Source organism: Antechinus flavipes, chromosome 4 (assembly GCF_016432865.1).
Source record: "Antechinus flavipes isolate AdamAnt ecotype Samford, QLD, Australia chromosome 4, AdamAnt_v2, whole genome shotgun sequence".
In the NCBI taxonomy this organism is placed as follows: domain Eukaryota; kingdom Metazoa; phylum Chordata; class Mammalia; order Dasyuromorphia; family Dasyuridae; genus Antechinus; species Antechinus flavipes.
The window spans coordinates 199985891-200011571 of NC_067401.1; the positions used below are offsets into that span (position 1 = coordinate 199985891).

The following is a 25681-nucleotide window of genomic DNA, read 5'->3' on the forward strand; positions in this document are numbered from 1 at the left end:
TTATTTCAAGGAAATATCCAAAGTTTAAATGTAGAGTAGACCTTCTTAACCTGTCTTTCTCTCTCTCTTTTTGTGTATACACATATATATGAATAATATATGTGTGTGTATGTATGTGTGTGTAAAACAATATTTAAATATAATTTTTTTTTTGTGACCCTATGCATTTTTTTCTATGTATTTAAAAACATTATTCTGAGAGGGGCTTCACTAGACTATGACTCTAGCTCTAGGACACAAAAAAGCTTAAGAACCCTTGGTCTAGATTTTCTACTCTTAATTAAAAATGAAAAGCAATTTGTTCTCTTAAATCCTCATGATACAGTCCAATTGCTAAGGAGACCCTTAAGTGAAGAAAAACTTAAGTAAATGAGAGAAGTCAAATATCTTTATTGGATATTCTGACATCCTTGGGAGACCTTCTTCTCCTTACCTTTTATTGGAGAGATGTGACTGCGATTGCTGCTGTTTTGGGGATTCTGGCGTCCGGGGAGAATTTGATGGCATGGATTTTTTCTGTTGGCCCAAAAAGAATTTTTATAGAATCCCCATAACATGTTAAAAGGGTCATCTATCCCAACCCATAGCTGAAAAAGAAGTCCTTCTGTCACATACCTTTCCATTCTTTCTTGAAGACCTGTATCTTCTGCAGCATCTCAGTCTGTTTCTGGACCGCTAATAAAGGTAAGGAAGCTCTTTCCACTACTCCTGCATCTGCCCCCTGTGACTGATCCTTTTCAAATGCTTGAATGCTGCCCTCCCATGCTTTTTTTCTCCTCCCCTCTCCTTCTTTCCCCCTGCCCTGGGCACTCTTCTGGACCCTCTCCAGTTCTCAGTATTTTTCCTAAAATGTCATGGGCAGAAGCGAGCACAATATTCCAGATATATTCTGACTAGGGCAGGGGAGAGTAGAGCTATCGTCTCCTTAGCCCAGGATATCATGCCATTTATTATGGGATAAACACTTAATATAGGCTAACATTCCTCTAGCTCTTTTTTTAACTTCCAGATTATATACTATTGACTGATATTAAGTTTGTAGTCCATACTAAAATCCCTAGGCTTTTCAGGAGAACTGTTATTGACTTTTCATTCTCTCTCATCCTCCTACCTTGTTTCTAAGAGCTGTCAATTCTACCTGCAATCTTGCTTAGGTACCTTTCTTTCTTCTGACAGCCATCGTCACTCCTCACCTGGACTATTGCAAGAAGCTGCTGGTTAGTCTGCCTTCCACAAGTCTCTCCCCACCCTAGTCCATCCTCCAATCAGCTCTACCTACCAACTTCCCTGATTTCCTTCAAGATTAAGTTAAAGTCCTACCTTCTTCAGGAAGGCTTTTCCAGTTCCTCCTCTGTTAATTCCTACTTATCCTGCATACAGTTTGGGTACAATAAATTGTTTACATATTGACTCCCTTAGTAGATTATCAGTTTTTTGAGAGCAGAACTATTCCTTTTTTTGTAGCCCTAGTGCTTAGCATATTTGCTTATAGTAGCCACTAAATAAATGTTGAATGATTTGTTCTATGAGATCAAATCTGACTTCTTGTATTAAGACAACTACTTTATCTTTCTTGTTTACTTTCATTTTGTGCATTTTTTGGGGGGGTATGGATATTTGAGGTTTTTTTATTGGCTTCGTTCTTGGATTTTGTGACCTTTGAAGTTTTGGGCATCTAAATAGTTTGGGAATTCTATTTTGAAGAATTCCAATTCAATTGAGGGGAAGGACTATGTTCACTGTTTAATTAGCATCACAGCATTTCACACAATTCCTGGCACAAGCAGATGTTTATCAAAATTAATCTCAAATAGTAATTCTTTCTACATTGTAGCTATTCTACATGGTATCCATCATAGTGGGTGCATGTGGATAATTTTCTCTCCTCTTTTTTTTCCAAGTTTAAAATCTTTTTTGATTGGATTTGCAAGAGTTTTTATAAATAAATTCTTACTAGCCTTTATAAAGTGCTCTCTTTCTATGGTCACATCCTATAATTCCTATATTTTAAGACACTATCTAAAATGCCAAATTTCATTTTCAACTACTCAAATCTGTTTTTCTATTCTGAATCTTTTTGCCTTTTTTAGTCAGCAGCAATGTACCACATAGAACTCTAATATTTTAAATTTTTTACTCTAGCCTTCCTAATTTTTGGCAATATTTTCTGGGTTCCTTCCATCTATTTGAGTCCACACAAGTCATCAGAAATTAGTTTTAGTGTTGTATTAGGAAGACATGGCCTCTCTATTATTGCTATCAGTTCAATAAAATAATTTAATATACTTCAGTAGAAAGTCACCAACCACCATTCTTCTCTTCTTCCTTTAAGCTTAACTGGATGAACAGTTCTTGAAGATCAAAAAGATGGTTCCTCCACAAGGTTTTTATACAACTGTCTCATTTTTCCCCCTTTGGTTTCAATTGTTTAGTGTTCCTTTTTTCCTCCTTTGCATCATATTACTATTGTTTGTACTTTGTTTTCAAAGAAGACCAGTGATATCATGATATTAGGGTAAAATAGTGGATGATGGATGATAACTTGTTCATGAATTATCAAAATCATCAATATCACTTCCTCTTCCATAGTCATCAAGTCCAATGACAAGACAAGTGTCAGGACAATTGACAAGCCTGGGATGCAGTGGATGACCTTGAAGTCTTCAATGTCTGATCAAGCTCTAAGTACTTCACAAAACCAACTTCAGTTGCCTTCATGGCTTTTGGAACAAATTATTCTCATTTTCCATTCCACTGCGGGAAAATATTAACATGCTTGGAGGTAGAAATCCCTACCAAGGCTCATTGATTATCCTCAACCTGGTTTAGCCAATCTTTATTCCATCCTTCAACTTTCTGATACTCATTCATTTCTTCCTCTTGAGATCATTTTTCTTGTCAGATTTTTACACTGAAACCTATCTTCTGATTTTCAAAAAACCATAGTTGTAGAGGAGAGAAGAAACCTCAGGTGCCTTATAATTCAATCTTAATTTTAATGTAGCATCAATTTTAATTTTTTGTCAATTAGTTAGCATTATTTTTCCTTCCATTTCTAGTTCTTAAAAGAAAACTCTTACAGAACATACATATTCAACCAAAACAAATTCTTACATTGGCCATGTCTAAAAATATTTATCTCATGCTGTACTTGGAATCTGTCTATCTGGAGATGGGTAGCACACTTCATTATTAGACCTCTGGACATAGTTGGCCACTTGATTAAATTTTGTAAGTTTTTATTTCAGCTGAGGCATAATAAAATTTGCTCCTGGGTCTTATTTTAACTTTGTGTAAATATTTATTTTGAATGTGTTTCTTGTGAAGAATATATTTTTTGGATCCTAGTCTTTAATCTATTTGGCTAAATTATGTTTCATGGGTGAGTTCATCCCATTTACAGTTATGATTATTAATTGTATATTTCCTTTCATCCTATTCTATTACATGTTTCCTTTGTTTCCTACCTCCTGTTTATAAAGAAGAGGATGGTGAGAAAGAATGAGTGAGCTCAGCATCAGTGTTCTAGTCAGGTGTAATCTGTTCTCTTTCCCTTTCCCATAGCCCAGTGGCAGATTCTTATCCTTTCTTTCAAATCCCTCTTTTAAATCCACTTTTATTAATTAATTAGTTTTGCTTAAGCTAATCTTTCCCTTGCTCTACCATCCCTCTTAGTTTTCCCTTCCCTTTCTATTCTTTCCCTCTTGTTTCTATATTAAGTGATAGGTATTTTCAGACCCACTGTGTGGGTATTCTTCCTTCCTTTGACAAGCTCAGATTAGAGTGAAACTCATGTCATTTGCATCTTTCCCCTACTTTTTTCTTCTCCATTATTATAAAATTGCTGTTTATGTGAGATAATTTTCTCTTATCCCTCTTCTCCTTGTATTCCCTACCATTTATTCCTCTTCTCTTCCCTTTCCATTCTTTAAGATGACCAAACAAAACAGAGCCCCTCTCCCAAATCCTCCATCTAATTAGACCCTCTCTATGATCACTGATGAAGATAAGAGTCCTGAGGAGATACATGCATTATCTTTTTGTGTTATTTTTTCTTATTTAGTCCATTATCATTGTTCATTTTTACCTTTTTATATTTTTCTTGACTCCTATGTTTGTATTTCAAAATTTTTATGCATCTGGTCTTTTGATCAGGAATGCTTGGAATGCCTCTATTTCATTAAAAATCCATTTTTTCCCCTACAGAATTATACTCAGGTTTGTTGGGCAAATTATTTTTGATAGCAAGTCTATATCTTTTGACTTCTAGGATATTGTGTTCTAAGTTGTCTTCTCCATTACATTGGTGACTTATAAATCTTGTGTGATACTGACCATAGTTATCTGGTACTTGAATTCTTACTTTCTGCTGCTTGGAGTAGTTTTTTTTTTTTCTTTAATCTGAGAGTTCTGCATTTTTGCTATAATGTTTGTGGGAAGTTTTCATTTTAGGGTTTCTTTTAGGTGTTGATTGGTGAATTTTTCTATTTCCTTTTTGTTCTTTGTTTCGAAGAGAGATCTTTTTTGCTTTATAATTTCTTGGATTATGAGGGCTGAGCTCCTTTTCTGATCATAGCTTTCAGATAGTCAATCAATAATTAAATTATCTTCCCTCAATCTGTTTTTCAGGTCAGTTGTTTTTCCTTTGAGAAACCTTTTATTTTCTCTTGTTTTTTTTAAAGTCTTTTGATTTTGTTTTTGAGATATTTCTTCTTGTCTCATGGTTTAATTTTGTTCTTATTTGATCCAGTTTAATTTTAAGGGAGTTTATTATTTCAGCAAAGTTTTGTACCTCTTGTATCAAGTTGCTGAATTTCATGTCAATTTTTTTCTTCCATAGTTCTTTCTTTTCTATTTTTCCCCATAATGTTTTTATTTGGAAAATAATTTTTAACTCTTTTAAAATCCCTTATGGCATCTCTTCTATAGATTCTAGTTAAATGTGTACTCTGTGTTTTTCTTTGATACTTTATTTTTGTAGTCATTCTCTTCTTCTAGGTTCGTATCTTTAGTGTATTTATAATTCTTCTTGGTGGAATTCTTTTTTTGTTTTATTATTTTCCCAACATATTTTCTGATTTCAGATTTTATGTTAGGTCTGGGCTCCATGCACTTATGTGCATTCAATTTAGGTTCTTGTGATTCTTGTGCTGTTCCTTTCTTGGGGCTTGTGTTATTCCAGACTCTCTTGGGTACCTAGCAATTTCTAGTGCCTTCAAAGTGATTTGATCCAGGGAAATGTTTGGTTGCTGCCAATAAGCTCTGAGGCCTCTAAATTCTTGATATGAATTTGGGTCTAACAGCACACCTATAGGCTTGTCTCTGATTGGGTAGAATCCGAGTAGACTGCTTTTGAATCTAGCTATTATAAACTGGCTAAAAAGCTTTATTGGTTCAGAGACAGAACTGTGGGATCCTCCTTTGTCTGAGTTTCCCAGCTGGTTATAGACAGGCTTCGGACTAGGTTAGAGACAAGAACTGAGATCCTTACTGAGTTGCCATCTTCTGAAGTTTTGCTTAGTATATAGCTTGGGACCCTTTATCATATCTCACCCTAGAAAGCAATCTCTAGCTGCCAGGACCTTCCTCAATTCACCCAGATCTGTGACCAGAACTTGGGTAGTGACAGATGCCATTGGGTACCTGTTTTTGTATCCTGTACAAAGTTAGGTCCTTTTGTGTTGTTTTGGGACCTCTTCTTCTTTTTTTAATTTCAAAGTTTTAATGTTGTTGAGTTTAAAAGAACAAGATTTGCATTTTAAAAAAATATTAAATATGTTATATAGATAGGGAACTTTGCTATTCTATTTGACCCAAAGTATACTAATATTACAGAGTACAATTATTGATGAATTGGAAATATGCTAATCATATTAAAATTGTACAAGGATAGAATTATATTGAACCTATGTTTTGATTGATGTGGAGCATTCCTCATGAAGGAACTCATAGAAACAATGAAGATCAACATTAGGTCTGCAATTTATAACAATAGAAAATTGCCCAAAATTTTAAAAGATGAAGTGAGACTTGTCCAGTGCCATTGTAGTGGTTCAGTCATTTTCAAGGCATATCCAATTCTTCATGATCCCATTTAATATTTTCTTGGCAAAGATACTGGAGTGATTGGCCATTTCCTTTTCAAGCTCGTTTTATCAATGAGGAACTGGGGCAGAAAGAGTTGAGTGATTTCCAGGGTCACACAAGTAATGAGTCTCTTAGGCTGGATTTCACCTTATGTCCTCCTGTCTCCAAGTCTCATACTTTATTTACTGCACCATGTAGCTGTCCTGCCCAGTGTTTGGGACCTCTTCTTGCCCAGTATACAGCTTATTTCTCTTTTAGTCCTTATGTTGAAACGTACCTCATGGCTATTCCTAGCTGGATCCATTCCCAAATGTCCCAGATCTCTCTGGCTGTATTCTTATGCCAGTCTTGTCTAGAAAAATAACTCACTTTAACTTTTCCTTGGATTTTACAGTTAAGAAAGTTCTTTTTCTAGATTTTGGTGGAAGGGTTATGGGAGAGATCTTGGCTGTACTTTTTCCTTCTGCTATTGCACCATCTCACTTCCTTAATTAACTCCATCATTTTTAAAGAGATGGAAACTGAGGCTGAGGGAGGTTTCAATTTGTGACACCAATAGTAAATGTCAATGGTAAGATTTTAACCCAGGTCTTCCTACTAAGAGTCCTCCCACTGTTATCTCTCACATTTTTGAAACCATAAAACTTGCAGATGTTATCCTAGACCTCTTTCATCTTCCTTTCTAAGAGAAGGGCTAACCCATACTCAAGCATAGATATTAATCATTTGATGGTGATGGAAATATGAATACTGTATGTTTAATGCAAGTCCCTGGAATATTGGTGCTATTCCCTATCTGTGCAAATCTAATCAGTTCAAAAGCTATGGTGCTTCAAAATTATCAAACCTTTTTATTAATGTTATTTTATTTGAGCCATCATGATTTGTTAAAAGATGATTAAATTATTTGTTTTATGGATTTTTGATAGGTTTTATGCTCTAATAAATGATAATTTTAATGAAAATGCCATGTTCACCTGAAAATAGGCATATTTTTTCCATTCTCCTTTAATAGTCTCTAAAGGGCTATTATATACAGATCCTTCATTTCTTTTCAAAAGAAAAATCTTTATTTGTTGATTCAATTGACTTAGGTCTGAGAAGAGATACATTGAGAATCCCCACTATTAATATAACCAACCTGCCAGGGTTTTTTTTTGGGGGGGGATCAAATCAGATAATATTTGTAAAGTACTGTAGTACTTCCAGTTTCTGGACTATCCAAGCATTCCTTTTGCATGTTTTTGCCCTGCTATCATATCCTAGTATTTGTGTAATTGAATGTTAAGCTTTTATGAGATTTGGTGCTAGAAATTCACATTGAAGGCAATTCAAATAAACTGTTATGTTGGAGGTGGGTCTGGGACAAAATCCAGGAGCTTGCACATGGGGGTAGAAGGTATTGACTTTTCTGTTCTAGAAGAATAAGCATGTATTGGGAACCATTAGGCAGGATGACACAGAGGATAGAGTGCAAAACTTGCAGTGAAACACTCAGTTTTGAATTCTACTTGTGACATTTACTAGTTGTGGACAATTACCTAACCTCTCTGAGCCTTGCCTTCCTCATCTGTAAAACTCACAGGGTTGTTGTGAGGCTCAAATAAAATAATATAAACAAAAAGGTTTGACAACTTTAAAGCACTATAGAAATGTCAGTTATTATTAATAAAGACTCCAGTCCCAACTTTAGAATTGATTAGTTTAGTATTCTTGGGCAGTTACTTAACTCCCTTGGTCCTTAGTTCCCCTCTTCAGTATCAAATAGGATGAATATATCTTACCTATCTCACAGGATTGTTGTGAGGATCAAATAAGAAAACATATGCGAAAAAAGAAACTTAAAAGGATGCTACAAATGACCAGTCTTCCCCATCTCTCCTTCCTCCTTCCCCTCAAATACTAACATAACAAAGATGAATATCCTCTGGGGTGCTGCCATAGCTCTCCACACAGTCTTTTATTTTAGGTACAGACATTTTTAGAGCTCTATTCTAGTTTTAGGAACCCAAAATCTATCAGAGTTGGGGCTATCTAGGGTTGCCTATTAACTTTAGAGCTTCAGATCATAAGTCAAGACTGAGCACTGAAATCAGAACCCTACATACCAACTAGTTTGCTTTCCTGCTGTAAGATTCACAGGACATGAGCTAAAAGGAATCTGAGAGATGGCCTAGTAGGACTTGTACCACTTGAGTTTTATCTGGTCTCTAATAAATGATGGTACATAATCTCCCAAGGTAATATGTTTCAGGGTCTGGTTACCTGGAGTTAGGAATATCTGAATTCAAATCCAATACATAGTAACCTCTCAGTGACTCAGGCAGTTCTGTGGCAGTATGTTAGGATGCATCAGCAGTTTTGTTTGACATGACATGGGGTTCTGGTCTTGGCTCTACTGAGGACTTTGTCTTTGGACTAATCACCTAATTTCTCTGGGTCACTTTGCTGTTTTGTAAAAGAAAAATGTTGGATAATATATATAGTCTCTAGCTATAAAATTCTTTACATCTGTAAAATTCACCAATCACATGGTGACATATCTGAAAAACAACAACAAAACACAAGATGCAAAGAAACTTAAAAGGTTATATATATGTGTGTATACATACACACATATACACATAAATATATGTGTATATATAAGTACACACATAAATATATATGAATATACATGTTTTCATATATACACATTATATATTTGTATACTTATGCAAATACATGCACACATTCTCACCATTCCACTGTTTAACACTAATACTAATTTGACAGTTTAATTTAGCATTTATGGCAGTCCTAGAAAGAATCATATGAGAAGTAATGGTGGCTCTTTTGATTTTTCATTTTTACATTTTTGTTTTTTGTGTACAAAATGCTTGTTAGCCATTGAAACAGTGAAGTGATTGAGTGTTAACTTTCTGCACTCATCATCATTTTAAGAGAATAGCCTTTCACCAGACTATGAGAACTAAGAGTTACCAAGGGGTAGGAGACCTCTCTAGGTTTGTTCTTTTCCCAGGAAGGGTCAGTTTCTACGCCTACACCCCCTGAAGTGAGGCTAAAAGCCACTTGCCCGCTGGAGGCTTCCCCTCACAGCACTGCCCTGACATTTTTCTGACAAGTGGCTAGGGGTGCAGGGGGGTGGCTACAAGGTACCTGTAGATTTGCTGCCTCTTCTATCCACCAAACTTCAAACTCCTTTTTCAGTTTCACCTTGGCTTTCTCCATTAACAGCTGCAGGTGCTCGATTTCAACCTTTAGGCCTTTCAGGCGAGTGAACATATTTTTGTAACTGTGGAGAAATGGAGCAGAATCATTATGTTGGCTGCATCAAAAATCACCACCTAAGGGACCTATGTCAATGTTCATTCCACTTGTCAGATCCCAGGGGGAGTTGCCAATACAGCTTGGTGCTTCAAAAGCAGAGTACTCGTCATACCACTGGAAGAACTTCTGTGGGATCTAAGTTTTTCCTCTGATGTCTGGGAATTCACAAAAAAATCTGAGCTGGTGAGGATAGACTATGGGGAAACAAATACAGACATCAGAGGCAGTTAGTTGAAAGCATGATAGAGAATCCAAGTGAGATATTTTAGTACTGTGAGGAAGTGTGTGTGTATGTGTGCGTGTGTGTGTGTGTGTGTGTGTGCGTGTGTGATGAATAATTTTCTTAAAGATATATAAATTGTTGCCCTGCCCCCCTTTTCATTCTAGGACAGACATTATCTATATTAATGCAAATGTGGACTTTGGGGTGCTAATATTACATAAAAGTAAATCAGAAGTTATCCAACAAAAGACAAAATAATCCTGGGGTGGATATATTGGAAACAAGAAGAATGACCAAAGGAAGACTGTAATTGAAGGAGAAGAGATTGAAGAGACAAGATGAATAGGCTAGAAAAAAGGTAATAAAACGAAATTATGAGAGAGAAAGAAAAAAAAAAGATTGCCTCAGTTGCTAAAGGGAAATTAGTAGTTCCTGAGCACTGAGCTGGGTTAAATGGTCCAGGAGAAGAGACAGATGGAATACTGGAAATTCTGCAGAGATGGTCCAAGGAGGAAAGCAGATTTTTTTTAGTTATTAGGGACTGTTAGGGAACACAAATACATTCTGAATCTGGGGTATTTATACCAAAAAGGACTCTGTCTTCTTCTGGGATGAGCCTAATGAAACAGATCAGAACCAAGAAGTCAGACTTAAGTACTAAACTGTCTATGTAATTTAATACAGAAATCTGACTTCTATGAATAAGTCATATACTTGTAATTGACTATCCAGGTTTATATCTTGACATTCCATACTTTCTAATAATGTAACTTCAGTGTCCTAGACAGTTGACTGAAGTGTATTCTTATGATTCACTGCTACAGAAATATATTACAGAATACAAGGGGAAAAAGATTGGGTTTTGAGGTCATTGTCAATCTCTTGGTCCCAGAGGTTACTTGTCTAGACCAATGACAGACATGGGAACTTCTTGAGAGAATTTCTGGTATTTTCATCACAGAACATGAATGTTTCATGAATTAGTACTATGTACCATTTCGTTAAAGTTTATTGACAATATGTAAAATGATTAGTAAGAATTAAGTGATACCTTTTTTTTTCTTCTTCCATTTTTGAACGTAACTTCTCTTCCACTGGGTCTAATTCCTGGTCTCCAATTGCATTATCTGTAATACCTGTCATATTAGCCAAGGTCACAAGAAGAAGAAAAAAAGAAGAAAATGTCTATATGGAACCAAAATGAATCAGAAACTTCTTGGTCAGGAAAACACCTTAGAGGGTCATTTGGCTTTTTCACCAATGAGCAGATAAGGACAAGAATCGTGGGAGAAGCAGCACCTCCCACAACATGAATTGACTTTAGTTGTACCATACCTCAGAATTCCTAAGTTCAAACAAATCATAAGCCTGAGCTTATCCCCAATAGTAGAGCAGCTTTCTTGACTTTCTTAGTGATGATTTAATTTTCCATTTAGAAAAAAATGACATAGTATCCAAAACAACTGACAAAGATGTAGGAGAAAAAGATCCCACTGTGCTTAGTTTTTTAAAACTTTTTTAATAAGGACTAATTTTTCCCCTTTATCTTTACAACTTTAAAAAAGAAAACAAAACGTGACAAATTTACACAGACAAACACAATAAATTTCCTTAATGACCATGTCTAAAAATATATGTCTCATTCTATATCTTGAATCTATCATCTCTTTATAAGGAGGTAAATAAATAGCATGTTCATCACTGTTCCTCTGGACTTGTGGCTGGTCACTAAATTGATGAGCATTCCTAAATCTTTCAAAGCTGTTCATTTTTATAATATTGTATAAATTATTCTCCTGATTCTGCTTACTTCAATATGTGTAAGCTCTTACAAGTCTTCCCACATTTCCCTGAAACTGGCCTTTTTATCATTTTTTATGATAAGAAATATCTCTATTAAATTAATAATCCTTTGATAATTTAACAATTGGGGAATAGCTTTTCATTCTTATACATTTAAACAATGTACTATATGTCTCAGAAATAAGACCTTTTCTAGGAGATAATTAGATACAAAGAATTCTCTACTCCCATGCATTAATGCTTTCCCTTTTCATTTTAACTGCTTTAGTTTTTCTGTGTGTGTGTGCAAAAGTTTTTCAATTTTATGTAATCAAAATTGTCTATTTCATTTTCTGTAATCTTCTCTATTCTTCATTTATTCATGAGCTTTCCTTCTATCCATAGTCTTTGAAAGGTAATTTCTTCCTTGCTTCTCCAATTTGTTTTTGACGTGACCTTTTATATCTGTCCTGGAGCTTATCTTGGTACATATAGTGAACTGTCAGTCCAAACGTAAGTATCAGTAGTTTTGTCAAATAGTGTGAATCCTTAACCCATTATTTGGGGTCTTTGAGTTCATTAAACACTAAGTTTTTCATTTTTTTTTACTTGTTTTTTTTTGCACCTAACTTATTTTACTGAGAATATTTCACTAACAAATTCTTTTCTCCTTTAATAGCAGTAAAGCTAACATGTAACATTAAAGTTACATGTTTTTAAAGTACTGCATGAGGAAGCAGAAATTTCACAAAAGAAAATAAAAATTGGACCAGACTAAGTATAAACAGAGGGGATAACTTTGAGGGTATCAAAGGATCTTGGTTGTCAAGGTATTTATGGGGGAGAATTAAAATACTTGGAAAAAATCTTGTACCCCATTTTTTTTACTTTTTCTTTAATATTTTTATTTCCCCCAGTTATATTTAAAACTATTTCTTACATTTGTTTTTAAAATTTTGGGTTTTAGAGTCTCTTCCTTATCCCCAGCTCCAGCCCCCATTAAGAAAGCTCATGTGAAGTTATGCAAAACATTTCCACAAAAGTCATCTTGTGAAAGAATCTACCCCAAAAAACCCCATAGATCTCCCCCCTCTAAAAACCCTCAAGAAAAAGAAAGTACAAAGAAAAGAGAGAGAGTATGTCTCATTCTGTATTCAGACACAATCAGTTCTTTTTTCTGGATATGGATAGCATTTTTCATCAAAAGTCTTCAGAGTTATCATGGATCATTGTATTGCTGAAAATAGCAAAGTCATTCATAGCTGGTCATTCCAGAACATTTCTTTTACTGTGTACACAGTACATTTTATTCCAGTTTTTTTTTCTGAGAGCATCCTGCTCATCATTTCTCACAGAACAAAAATATTCCATCATGATCACATACCACAATTTATTCAGCCATCCCCCAATTGATAGTACCCTTTTATTTTGAGTAAAAAAGAAAGAAAAGCAAGAGTATACTGATTATTATTGATTCATATATTGGGGCTAGGTAAAAACCTTTTAAAGACTAGATGCACACAGGAAAGGCATCTTGAAGGGTTGAGAAGGGAGCAGGAAAAAGTTGACTAACAACAATCTACAACAACTTATTACTTCACACAGTTGTTCCATAATTGACTGAAAAGTATAGATCCCACAATGTTTATTTGTTGACTATGAAAAGTATCCAGCACAGTGCACCTGGCATAGCTATGTAAGAAATGCTTATTGCTTGATTTGATTTGGTAGATCAAAATATCATCTTAAAGGGTCTCCCAAAAAAAGGTCTCCCATGTATATGTCAAAATCATACAGAATTCCTTGAAAGATGTAGTAACAGAGATAGCTTTGTCCTATGATTCTATGATTATTAGTATAAAGGGAGATATGCTTGTCAACGTGTTTATCAACATACTAGTGAAGTATATCTAGTGAAGAGTACAAATGGAAAAGAGATTGCCTATATTGAGGTGCTCCAGAGGTTTTTGTTTGTTACATTTCATCGACCATATCAAGCTTTAGGACACTGAAGAGCCTCCTAAATGAGATTTATAATCTTTCAAAGGAGGTTGGCTTAATTACATGCATAGGTAAAACCAAATGGATGAAAAATGCTTATACTTCTAACTATGATATGCTATTGACTGGAAAACCCATAGAATTGGTTCATATACATCTTGGTGGACTGGATTGCCTTTGGGACATTGCATTGTGTACTCCAGCTTCTTCTTAAAAATAAAGGCTAATTCTTTAAACACCAATTTTCTTCCAATGATGCTTTACTACAATCTCTAAAGAATTCAAGTTGTTGGTCAACCAAGGAATAACAGAGAGGCACATAGTGGGTATAAACAGGTTATAACACATTTCCAACAAAATGTTGCAAGGTTGTATAAGATGTTAAAACACACATACGGGGGAGAGAGAGAGAGAGAGAGAGAGAGGAGAGAGAGAGAGAGAGAGAGAGAGAGAGAGAGAGAAGAGAGAGAGAGAGAGAGAGAGAGAGAGAGAGAGAGAGAGAGAGAGAGAGAGAGAGAGAAGAGAGAAAGGGACAGAGACAGAGAAGAGAGCACTATGATAATAATAAAAAGGAGTTGTGTTGCTCATGTAGCAGAAGTGAAGAATAACAGATGGACATTCCATCTGCTTTTTTGGTACCTATCTACACAATGTCAATGCTAGAGGAAGTCTTCCAACATAGCAGATTTATGGGAGGACATAGACCAGGATCACACTGGATAAGATAGTAATGATGGATTGCAATGTGCATCTTTTAGAACAGGGGAAGGAAAACTTTTTTTTTTTCTGTGAAGGGGCATTTGGATACTTATAATATCATTCACGGGGCTTACAAAATTATCAACTTATAAAACTTAAGTAGGGGGAGGTTGTTGTAACTAGCTCTCAGCTCATCATATGGTTGCCTTAAATAATTTTTTTGTGGGCCTTATACAGTTCTCAGGCTGGACATCCCTCCTATTATTCCCTGCTTTAGAGGCAGCATCCACATTGCAAGTGTTCTCATGATGATATTGGGTTATAAACCACAATCTCTGAGGAGTCAAATTTGCAAGTCATTTAAAGGACAATAAGAGGGACCTATAAGATCATAGGAGATTCTAGATCTAAAGCTGGAGGGACCTCAGAGACCATCCACGTCAACTTTTTTCTTCAGAAAGGCTGTGGATTGTCCAAGTCAGCTTCAAAGACAAGATTTGAACACAAAGCCCTTGGAAATCCAGAGTGAGTGCTCTTTCTACTGTGCCTCAGCTGTTTCCTAGTGGACATAACATCCTTGCAGTATAATGCAACAATGACAAAAAAGTCTAAGATAATGATAATCATAGAAAGAAAAGATAATGATGGTATATAGTAAGTCCACCTTTGGAGGAAGTGCCCATGTCAATGAGATCACAAGTGCTTATGTGAGTATGTATACAATATGTCGAAGTAAATTTCCTAACATCATACTGATAAGGATAGAGTTTTCAAGCATAGAATTCTTTCCTTTAAAGAGCTCACAGCACTTCAAAATGATTAATAATAATGATGCTCCATATTTTATAATGAAGTACTATTTTCAAAATTCATTCATGCAAGTAGTTAAGAATACTGGTTTAGTGTCTACTTTGTTCAAGGCTTGATGTTGTTGAAGCCTCAGAAAAGAATATGACATGGTTGCTTCCCTTATGGGGCTTATAGTTCAGTGGGGAAGGTTATGTGCACACATAAATCATGACAAATGGTCTAAGGTGAAAATGTACAAAATGAAAGGAACAGAACACAATGGTAGTTCATAGAAGAAAGATGACTCCTGAGAAGCCTTCATGAGGAGACAGGATTTAAGAATTTGTTTCTCACTGGAAACTGAATGGATGCCCATCATTTGGGGAATGACTGAATATCTTATGGTATATGAATGCGATGGAATATTGTTGTTCTATAAGAAACTATAAGCAGGATAATTTCAAAAAGGCCTGGAGAGACTTACACGAACTAAATGAAGTGAGTAGAACCAAGAGAATGCTGCATAGCAACACGATTATGTGATTATCAACTGTAATAGACTTGGCTCTATTCAACAATGGGGTGATTCAGGTCAATTCCAACAGAATTTTGATGGGGAGAGCCATCTGCATCCAGAAAGAATGTGGATCACAACGATTTTTACCTTTTTGTTTTATTTGTTTGCTTTTTTCCTTCATTTTTTTTCCTTTTTGATCTTTCTTGTACAGCATGATAAATGTGGAAATATGTTTAGAAGAATTGAATGTTTAACTTATATTGGATTACTTGCTGTCAAAGGGGGAGATGGGGAGGGAGGGAGAAAAATTTGGAACATAAGGTTTTGCAAAGGTGAAAGTTGAAAATTATCTTGAAAATAGAAAATTATTATTTAAAAAATTTAAAAATAAAATAAAAAAGAATTTGGTCCTTGAAATAACCAATTGGGATAGGCAGGGAAGTTGTTTGTTATTTTATAAAAAAGGCAAGGAGATTCAGAGATGTTTAATGAGTTGCCCAAAGTCAGACAGCAAGGTCTGGCACTAGAAATCAGTTTACAGAATAAAATCCTCCAAATAAAAATGAGAACCTCAATTCCCACTTTCCTCCCTTTTTCCTTCCCTTAATATTCTTTTGTAAAAAAAATAGCAGAAAATTATATTGAGACTCCTGGTGTCAGAAAGAGTTAGTGGGATACCTCTGCGTAGTTTTAGGCTCAGCTTCCTTCTAGAAGAAGAACTGTAACAGAAATAGTTGGAGCTACATGGAGGAGAAATCGGATTTTTAAGAGACAGGTTGTACAGACCCAGGTGAATATACACATGCCTAAGCAGCTGCCGTGTGAAAAGCTGAAATGAAAGGACCACAGTCAGAGAGGGGCAAAACATTGTTAGAGCACTCTGAAATCATGTAGAGCAGAGTTAAAAACTGTGGGAAAGCAGGCACGCTAATGTATGATTGATAAAGATATGAGGATACCTCATTATTCTGGAAAGTAATTTGAAACTTTACAATTTGGAACTATATTTCCTATTAGTGATTACAGTCATTAAACTGTGAATACCCTTTGATACAGTGATACCATTCCTATATCTATTACTCACAGAGGTCAAAGATGGAGGGAAAAGACTTTTATTTACAAACATTTTTAAGACAGCTCTTTTTTGTTGTAACAAAAAGCTGGAATAGATTATGTATAAATGATGGCATATAAATGCAATGGAATATTACTCATCTGCAAAAATGACAAAATGGACAGATTCAGAGAAACCTAAAAAGACTTGTATGTATTGATGGAGAGTTAAGTGAGCAAAATCAGGGGAACACTTCTATCATGACCACAACAACCATGAAAGACTTTAAGAATTAGTTTACATCTTACATTGTGACAGTGAGAAGATGGAATAGAGATACAGAATAAGACATCCATTTTCAGACAGTATCAGTATATGAATATTTTATATTGAATTTGCTTTATATAAATATACTTGTTACAAGGATGAGCTTTTTTCTTGGGCACAGGATATAATGATAGAAAAATAATAGATTCAGTAGGAATCATGGACAAGTAGGCTAATGTTGGAGCTATAATGTTACATTGGAAAGAAACCAAGATTTAGAAAAAGTTCCAAGCTACATAAAGAATAACGATTTCATATATTCAGTCCTTTTTGTCTGCTCTTTGAATGGGAAATGTTCATGTTACCAGATTCATAACAACATATAGCTTCCCCATATAGCCTGTCTCATTCTTCCAACTCCTACTTCACACTAGGAGGTTGGATTTCCAGAGGGCAGCTGACCACTTCTCAGTTTTAGGTACTAAGGGATTACATGAAGATTCGTGACGTCTATTATTATCTCCTATGAGTCCCTATTATTGTGTTCTTTCTTGGTTATCAGTAAATCAGCTAGTCAGCTGGAGTGAATGACCTTTTAAAAACAAAATTTTTACTACTAATTTAAAGCTAATAAAAATATTCCTTCCAAAGTCTGGGACACATTCTTAAACTAAAAATCCAGATGTAGCACAAGGATAGCTCACAAATTCTGGTTGGATGATATTCTTTTCTCTCTTTGTGGGTACCTCATTCCCCATTGGTCCCTGAGGGTTAGGGCTTTTGTATAATACTGAAGCTGCACTTCTCTCTACATGTCTAGTTTGTTCTTTTTCAGCTCCTGGTCAAATGCATTCTATATTATTGATTCAGTCTCTCCATGTAGTCAGTGTGGACAGGGCAGGAAAGTGACACATCTGGGCTCAACCCTCACCTTCCTTGCCAACACTCTGGATATTTGACTCCAAGTATATTTGCTGGAAAGCTTCTGATGGAATCTTCTTTGAAAAACACAGGCAGAAAGGTATACTTAATTTTTTCAGCCCATCTCAATACATTTCATTATATCATTCAATGTCTAGAAGCACTTCACTCCTTCCAAAATGATTAACTAGGTTGTTCACACCTAGTTCATGCCTTTGATTAATTGATTCAATAGAGATGCCTAAAATTTATCCACACCTCATTTTGTACCTCTGATTGATTGATTGGTTCTATAACTCAATCAAAGAACCATTCTAAACTAATAAAGGTTTCAAGGCTAGAAACTGGGACAAATAAAGGGGAAAAAATCACACACACACACACACACACACACACACACACACTCCTTGGTTATCAGCAGTGAAGGTATGATGTTCATTCCTAAAGCATAGGTTTGGTAACTAAAACAAATGTCTGTCTGTCCTTCTTAAATGCATTACACATCTACTGAGAAGGCAGCCTATTTCTAATTCTGAAAATGTCTTAGTTCAGCAGCCTCCTTTGAATGGAAATAAGAACTACACACTCAAATGGAACAGAAAAAAAGAGAGAGGAAGCACACAAGGAGAGAACATAACCAAAGGGTATTTACAACATGTAGGTTCTCCCCTTACTAGGACTTTATAGTCCCAGTACATAAACTCTGCATCACCTTGTCAAGAGGTGAAGGGAGTGAGTCCTATATTCCAGAATGGGATTTTGGCTGGAACAGGAGGGGCAGCCATGACCCTCCCTGGCTTGTCAGATCACACAGTTAATCTGTGGGGAATAGCAGACACCAGTTTAATCCAAACTAAGAAGGAAAAAAGATTTCATTTCAGTAGTGTTTCTGAAGGTCACGTGGAGGAAGCACCAAAAATACAATCAAGGAAGTGTAAGCCCAAGAGAAGCACAAACCCCAGCCTGACCTTCCAGCCCCTGCAACTTTAGGAACAGAACACCTTATTAGACAAGATAGACCCAGAGACCAGCTATAGGTACTCCATCGAGGTAGACAAACTTGTCTCCTCCTTTTGTTCTGCTTTTGATACAAAGGACTTGTCCCCCAAATTTTCCCCAAAGCTTTCTGATCCCTGAAATATGGTTAAATTTTATCTTTCTAAGTTTTAATTCCTGTTCAATACAAAAACTCCTGGGGAGAGGTAGTATATTTAGTTCTTTATATGTAGCTAAAGGTTGTGATAGGGAGAAGGGGGAATGTCATAGGACTCTGGAAAGAGAGGGGCTATCATTGTGAGGGAAAGGGGTTGGGGGGGAAAGGCACCAAAGGCAGTCTTCACTGATTCCACAATTTTGCTTAGAATTAGTCTTGCTCATGCGACTCTACTGTAGTCAAGGAGTGGTTGTCTGGGGTGCCTAAGAGGAGGCTGAATCTCCCCGGTGTTGGCAGGTGATACCCCTCCAGTGAAGTTGCTCCATGTAGATGTTTGGAGTTTAAACAAATGCATGAAGAGTTTCTTTCTCTGATGTTGGAACACAGGCCTGTCTTGGGTGATGGGCTGGCTTAGTTGGTTGCTACAGTCACCACTGGCCAGAGCCTGCCAACCTGTTTGCATCTCAGACTTGAGGTTTGGCTCTACAGCTTCAGTTCCCACACACTCAATGTCCTGTTCCTTCATCGATGGCTTCTCACTCACACTTGTCTTTTTTGCCCTGTGTCTTCCTTGGATAATTCTGGCTCAGCTCTACTGAATTGCAAGAAGCTTTTGTCCATGATCTTCTTCCCCTTTGACTAATTCTCTTCCACCCCAAGCTTGCCACATTGTAGCTGCTTAGGGCTACAGAAACCCCAGCATCAGAGTTATTCTCTCCTTGCCTGTCAGTGCTCTAGGAGTTGAGTAAATGTGTATTTGGGAAGCACTGTGTCCCCCAGAACCAGGGCTGTGTAACCCCCCAGGCCCTGAAAATTGTTCTCAGGAACAGGGGAGAGGGGCAATAGGAGCTCTATTGTTCTGACATGGCAGACAGTGCATCATGACCAGTGAGGCATTCTATTTGGTTTCCTTGGCTACCCACCTAATGATTCATTTGCTAAACACCCACTCTGGACTTCCTTAGGGCTAAACTGTCTCCTACAACTATTCATCACTCAACTTTACCTTGTTTGAGAAGTCCAAGTGTCTCTTCTTGGGGAGATTTATGATGCCGGTAGCTCAATTACCACAATGGTCAGCAGCTTGGAGGCAAAGATTTTTGGCTTCCCAGTCAGACCATTTCCCGCTTAATGGCTGAAATTTATTGTCAGTTCTAGTAATCACACTCTGACTGCTAGTCTGTGCCCCCATTCATCCTGGTGTGGATTTTGTATAACACCTTTGCTTCCCGCGGCAAACTCAGATCTAGGGGTGTGACAGATAGCCACTCAGACGCATGCTTATGACTGATAATTACTCCAGGCTTGCTCATATTCATAACTGTACACAAAACCTGAGGATTCTTTATAGGGGAAGAGGTGAATTTTATAAAAGGGATTTATTTGTATCAGCTTTGCAAAACATAAACAAAAGAAGATCCAGATCCAGATTGTGACTACTCTGGTAGTCCCTAAACAGAAGACTCCCTACTGTTTCTGCTGACAGCAGAAAAGAAACCAGGAGCATAAAATACTAAGAGCTGAGAGAAAAAACCTTGGAGACCATTCAGGCCAAGGGGTTCCTAACTGTTTTTTTGTCGTGGACCCCTTTGGAAGTCTAGTGAAACCTAGAGACCTTTCTTTAGAATAATGTTTTTAAATGCATAAAACACATAAAGTTACAAAGGAAAGACTATTATGTGTAAACGCAATTATTAAAAAAAAAAATCTTGCAAAGCCCAGACTAAAATCCCCATATCTAGGCCAAATCCTTCACTTCATAGATAAGTAAAATGAGACAGAGGAGGAAACAATTTACCCAAAATTAAATTGCTAGAAAATAGTGGAGCTGAGACTCTACATTTTCCTCCAAAGCCCTGAACATCGCTGACTTTTTCTGGCACATTTCCTTTCCCTCTATATTCTTTACAGGGGAATCCACAGATAGTTAAGGTGTTAGAGGACCAAAATTACTTCAGTATGTGGAAATTGGGGGACTTCAATATTTAAGGGATCCAAGATTTCATCTGTGTGTATCTCATGACATATCCCAGTTTATTTTATGCGTGAGATGATCCCAAAATTTTTGGCCAAAATTTCATCATCCAGATGCCAAACCTGGAGCAATGAGCCTCTTTGTGCTTAGCTAGCCTGATTTTGGATGGCAATAGGCACATGGTACATCCCTGGTCATAATGAAAGCCTTTTTTAATCTTATTAGAACTGGCAAGAGTGGCTAGGCCATTAACATGGCCTTTGAGAACTCAAGATCACTCAATATCTCTGGTGAGGTTATGAGTAGATAGATGACTTAGAGAAGAGATAAATTCAATGCTATATTAGCTTCATAGAGATGCACACTTTGCAGTCACTTCAATCCTAGCACAGTAGGTTGCCCAGATTTTGCCCTATAATCTCTCTGAACTAAACCCCTCCTTTCCTGGGCTCACAGCTATAGGGTCACTTTCCAGGGAATGTGTCCATTTTCCAGCTTTTCCATCCTAGCCTCTCTTTGCTTCTTTGGCTTTAAAACTCCTTTCCTCTGTCTAAAACCAGTTTTTCTGAAAGCCTCAAGTGTATTCACGGCTCTGCCCTTTATTTAAGCACATTTAAGTGCCACAACAATCCACCTGTATTTCCAGGTCCATATGCCATAGTGGTTAAAGAGCACTGATCTAGAAATTCTTGGGTTCCACTCCCAGCTCTCCTTGTGGGACTATGGACAACTCCTTCTACTCCAAATAGAGCATGAAGGGTCTAAATTAAGGGGTCATGCATTTAAAGTATACTGACTGACTAAGTCTTTCTTAGTCTTTTACAAATAAAATTTGATTCTTCTTTACAAGTCTCAGAGATTACTTAGATAAACAATTTTAGGTTGAATCCTGGGAACACATGTAGGAGACCCATGTGTTGCTTTGGAGAACTTGCTTCCAAAAATCCATAATGACATCAAATGGAGGACTCTGACTCTATTTCAGAGCATACAACTGTTGATGGTCAACTTACTGTGTGATGAAACATAGACCTTTGGGTTGTATGCTAAGATGGAATTGGAAATGTATAAGAATTTCCTAGCTTAAAAAGGCCCAGGTCTCCCACTGCATCCAGGGCCATCTCCAGTCATCTTGACCTATATGTTACCACTGGATCCAGATGGCTCTGGAGGGCACAGTGAGGCAGGTGACCTGGCCCAGCCCTCTTTCCCTTAAATCAATTCACTTGCATGTCATAGCATCACCTCCCTGATGTGCTGGTCCTTTTCGAGAGCCAAGGACGAACAGCTGCAGCAGCAAGCGAAAGTGACTCTTCGTGCTGCGTTTGGTTGGGAACTTTGTGGGAGACTGCTTTGTAGCAACCACATTTTAGTTTGAGCCTACACTCCCCCAGGACCATGGTGATAAATGAGAGAATGTCTTGAGCTGGTGGTAGGGTAAGGATACTGTGCTTTTGTTCTTTTAAAATCTTTTCAGGAGAGATCTCCTTTAAAAAGACAATTCATACTAACTAGTTTAGATAATATTGGGGCTCTAATCAATGGTAGAGAAAATACTAACTATAAGTGGTAAATGTTATTGGGGAGAACACAATATATTGGGTGCCTGAATGGACAGAGTTAGAAGTAACAGCCCCAGCCCCTTGAGGTTATTCCTAGAACCCCAGGTGGGGGGGATACAGCCAGCTGAGCTCTGGTGAACCAGACTTGTGCACGTGTAGGATAGGAGACTAAGTCCAGAGTTTATATTGCTACACTTGTATACCTCTAAAATTCTTATTACATTTTGATTATGCTGCCTGAGCCAGATGGGTTGTTCTCATAATGAATTTTAGAGAGCGCTACACTTATGACAGTGCCTTGCTCCAATTTAATGCTGGTTAATGGAGCTTAGCTGATGCTCTTTGGTAAAAGGGAACTTTCAGGATTTTTAAGAAATAGATGAAGATTCCTTAAGGAGGCTGCATTTTTCTTTTTATTCTTCTTTTTTGGAAAAGCTTGCCTGCGATTCACATATACCACAAAATACAATGCAAGTAAATGTGCTTCATTCTGTATGATTATTTTCCATTTGCAAGTGAATGGTAATGGAAAAGAAGTTACTATTATATGGTGCATCTGGAGGAGAAAATCATACTTTGGTCAATTTTCTATTTATACATGTAAGCAAAATGATCCTGGATATAAGCCAAGCTAGTAAGAAGAATCAAGATGAATTAGGGATAGAATTGGGATTATAGTTTACATATAATAACAACATAATATTACTATTACCAATGATAAAAGCACCTAGGTATTTACTTATACTCAAGATAAATCAGAGAGAGGAAAAATCTAAAGAATGACAAAGATGCATTTATCCTAAAAAGATGACCATTAAAGCATTAGCAACTATGGACACAGTTACAAGCTCTTTCATCTCTATAAAATCTCTGTTATGTCTGGTCTGTGCATATATCAAAGACAGTCTGGATGAAAACATGAAAAGGCCTTTTTTTTACTGGTGATTTTTTTATAGTGGGATGGATCTTTATATTCACACAACTGACTGAGAGATGACTAGGTGCTACTGTATTCATGTATTGATTTCAAGAAAACATTTGACTCAGTACATCAAACTCAGTCTCTCCTCAGAAAAGGTATCTCTTTTGCTATCACAAAATCATTGGAGATTTCATGACTAACGGAGAAAGAGAACTTTATATAATGATCTGCTGCACTAATTGAGCCATCAAAAACAGAGATACATATGCACTAAAGTAATTTGCCAGCATCCTTGAAAATGACAGTATGAAAGGTTCAAACAAAAGGCTTTATCTTAATGTCAAGGGTCTTCAGATGTCTCTGTTAGCAGATGGTATCATAAAAACTATATTGAGTCTTGGAACATTAAAAAACCCTTTCAGAAAAATCCATTGTGATGTAAAAGAGATTGCGCTAACTATCCACATTGAGAACACAACAGGAGAAAAACAAAGTGGACGAAAAAATGCATAGTGCCTACTATCTTTTGGCAGTCTGATGGGATCTATGAACCCCTTCCCAGAAAAATGTTTTTAAATGCATAAATATGTTATTATGAAGGAAATCTATTATGCTGAAATACAATTATCAAGATAATTTTTAAAAGTTTATATACCCCACATTAAGTTCCCCTATAGATGTAGATATAGATGAAGGCATTTAATTGGAAAATTTGTTTTGATTTTCTCAGCCGCTAGTGTTTTTGCTTTTTACCCCTCTTTATTTCTCCCTCTCCCCCACTCCAATTATTTTGTATATATTTTTCATCTACATATGTAAGGGGTAGAACAGAGGGAAAACAGAGGTTCCTCTAGAATAGAAATTATTTTATTTTTATTTTTTATCCCCAATATAGAGTTTTATGTATATATGTATACACACATATGTATATATACTACATCCTTAATAAATTTTTTCCCACCAATTGTGTGTTTGGAAGGGCAGTTTATCAAATTAGTTTTGTGGAAGCTGTAAATGACATGTGAAGGCCAGCAGACAACATGAAAAAAGTATTTTTCTTAATACTGACCTATAGATAATCTATGACCACATATTTGACTCAAATTTTACAATAATATATTTAAACATCCCATTAAAAAAAAAAAAGAAAAAACCCACCAGACTTCTCTGGTAAGAAGGGAGGTTCAAAACATTTTATGCAGATTTTCCAAATTGTAGGAATTGGAGAGTAGGAACAGGATGCCATGTCCTTAACCTCAGAGATGTAAAAATGACAACTTTATATACACTTTTTTTTGAAATGCAGTGTGGCATATTGGATAAAGTGCTACAACTGGACTCAAATCTCAGCTTCACTATTATCTGTGCAGTTTGAGGCAAGTCACTTAACAGTTTTGTGTCCAATTTTCTTCATTTGTAAAATGAGGGGACTGAATAGAACACTTCTAGGATCCTTTCTGCTTTAAGTCTGTCATTCCATTTACTATAACTTAAGGGATTGGATTAAAAGACCTTTGAAGTTCCTGAGGTGGGCAATCCAGTCCTGAGGCACCTTGAGAGATCAGATGGCATATTCCAGGTAAATCAAAGTGTGGAATCACCACCTTTCCTCTAGCTCTCATGATGATAGCCTAAAACCATTAACTCAAGAGTAATGACTGAGAATCATGGACATGATAATTCTATAGTCTCTGGGGAGCCAAAATTATGAATCAAACCAAATGACAATGGAAAAACCCAAGGAGAGCATGATTAAGTGGTAGCACATTATATGACGAAAGATGAAGTGTACACTAAAGTAATAACAACAAAAGAAATCCATCATAAAATATAATATCAAAGTGATGATGGAATTATGGAAATGATGGGGAAAAAAAGACTGGTTATATTGCAAGAGAAAGCTACAGCTTTCTGTAATAGTCTGCTGTAGATGGTCAGCCCATGCTTTGGGTTGATATCCTAGACATGAAGAAGACCTTTAGCATATTGAGCAAAATCCTTGTGGAGAACAATTCAAGAGTTATAAAGGATGAGAAAAATGATTAGGTTGTGTTCTACACAGTTGGACAGAGGACTCACATTGATGAAATCACAAAGCCATTGAGATATGTTGACCTACAAACAACATTTAACATTTCTATTGCATAGTGTATCCCTGATTGAAAAGAAAACTAAATGAATGCAGGATGGATGGCTGGAGCTCATTTCTTCTGATGTGAAAGAAGTCTCAGAATATGTAATACCTCTAGTGGTGGAAGGTCTGAGCTGGTCACCACTCCCTTCCACTTGAAGTATGATATCTGAAAGATACGTTTCTTGGTTATATTATTCATAGGCTTTAGCTCAAGTGTGGAAAAAAGTCTTTAATCACTTTTGAAGTCCTTGAAAGCTACTGGCTACAC

General features: G+C 36.5%; 1 protein-coding gene across 7 annotated transcripts in view; it reads right to left on the bottom strand.

Annotated features, from left to right (window-relative positions):
• Positions 1-25681, bottom strand: part of KIF6 (kinesin family member 6) — a 463312-nt gene that overhangs the window by 32695 nt on the left and 404936 nt on the right. For 5 of the 7 annotated variants that reach the window (XM_051996886.1, XM_051996887.1, XM_051996882.1 and 2 more), the window contains exons 17-20: positions 10689-10773; positions 9244-9379; positions 616-675; positions 434-516 (exon numbers count right to left, since the gene is read on the bottom strand). In XM_051996886.1, coding sequence (XP_051852846.1) covers positions 434-516; positions 616-675; positions 9244-9379; positions 10689-10773 — 364 coding nt within the window. The remainder of the gene's footprint in view (positions 1-433; positions 517-615; positions 676-9243; positions 9380-10688; positions 10774-25681) is intronic. The other 2 variants (XM_051996888.1, XM_051996884.1) reach the window with 1 other exon arrangement.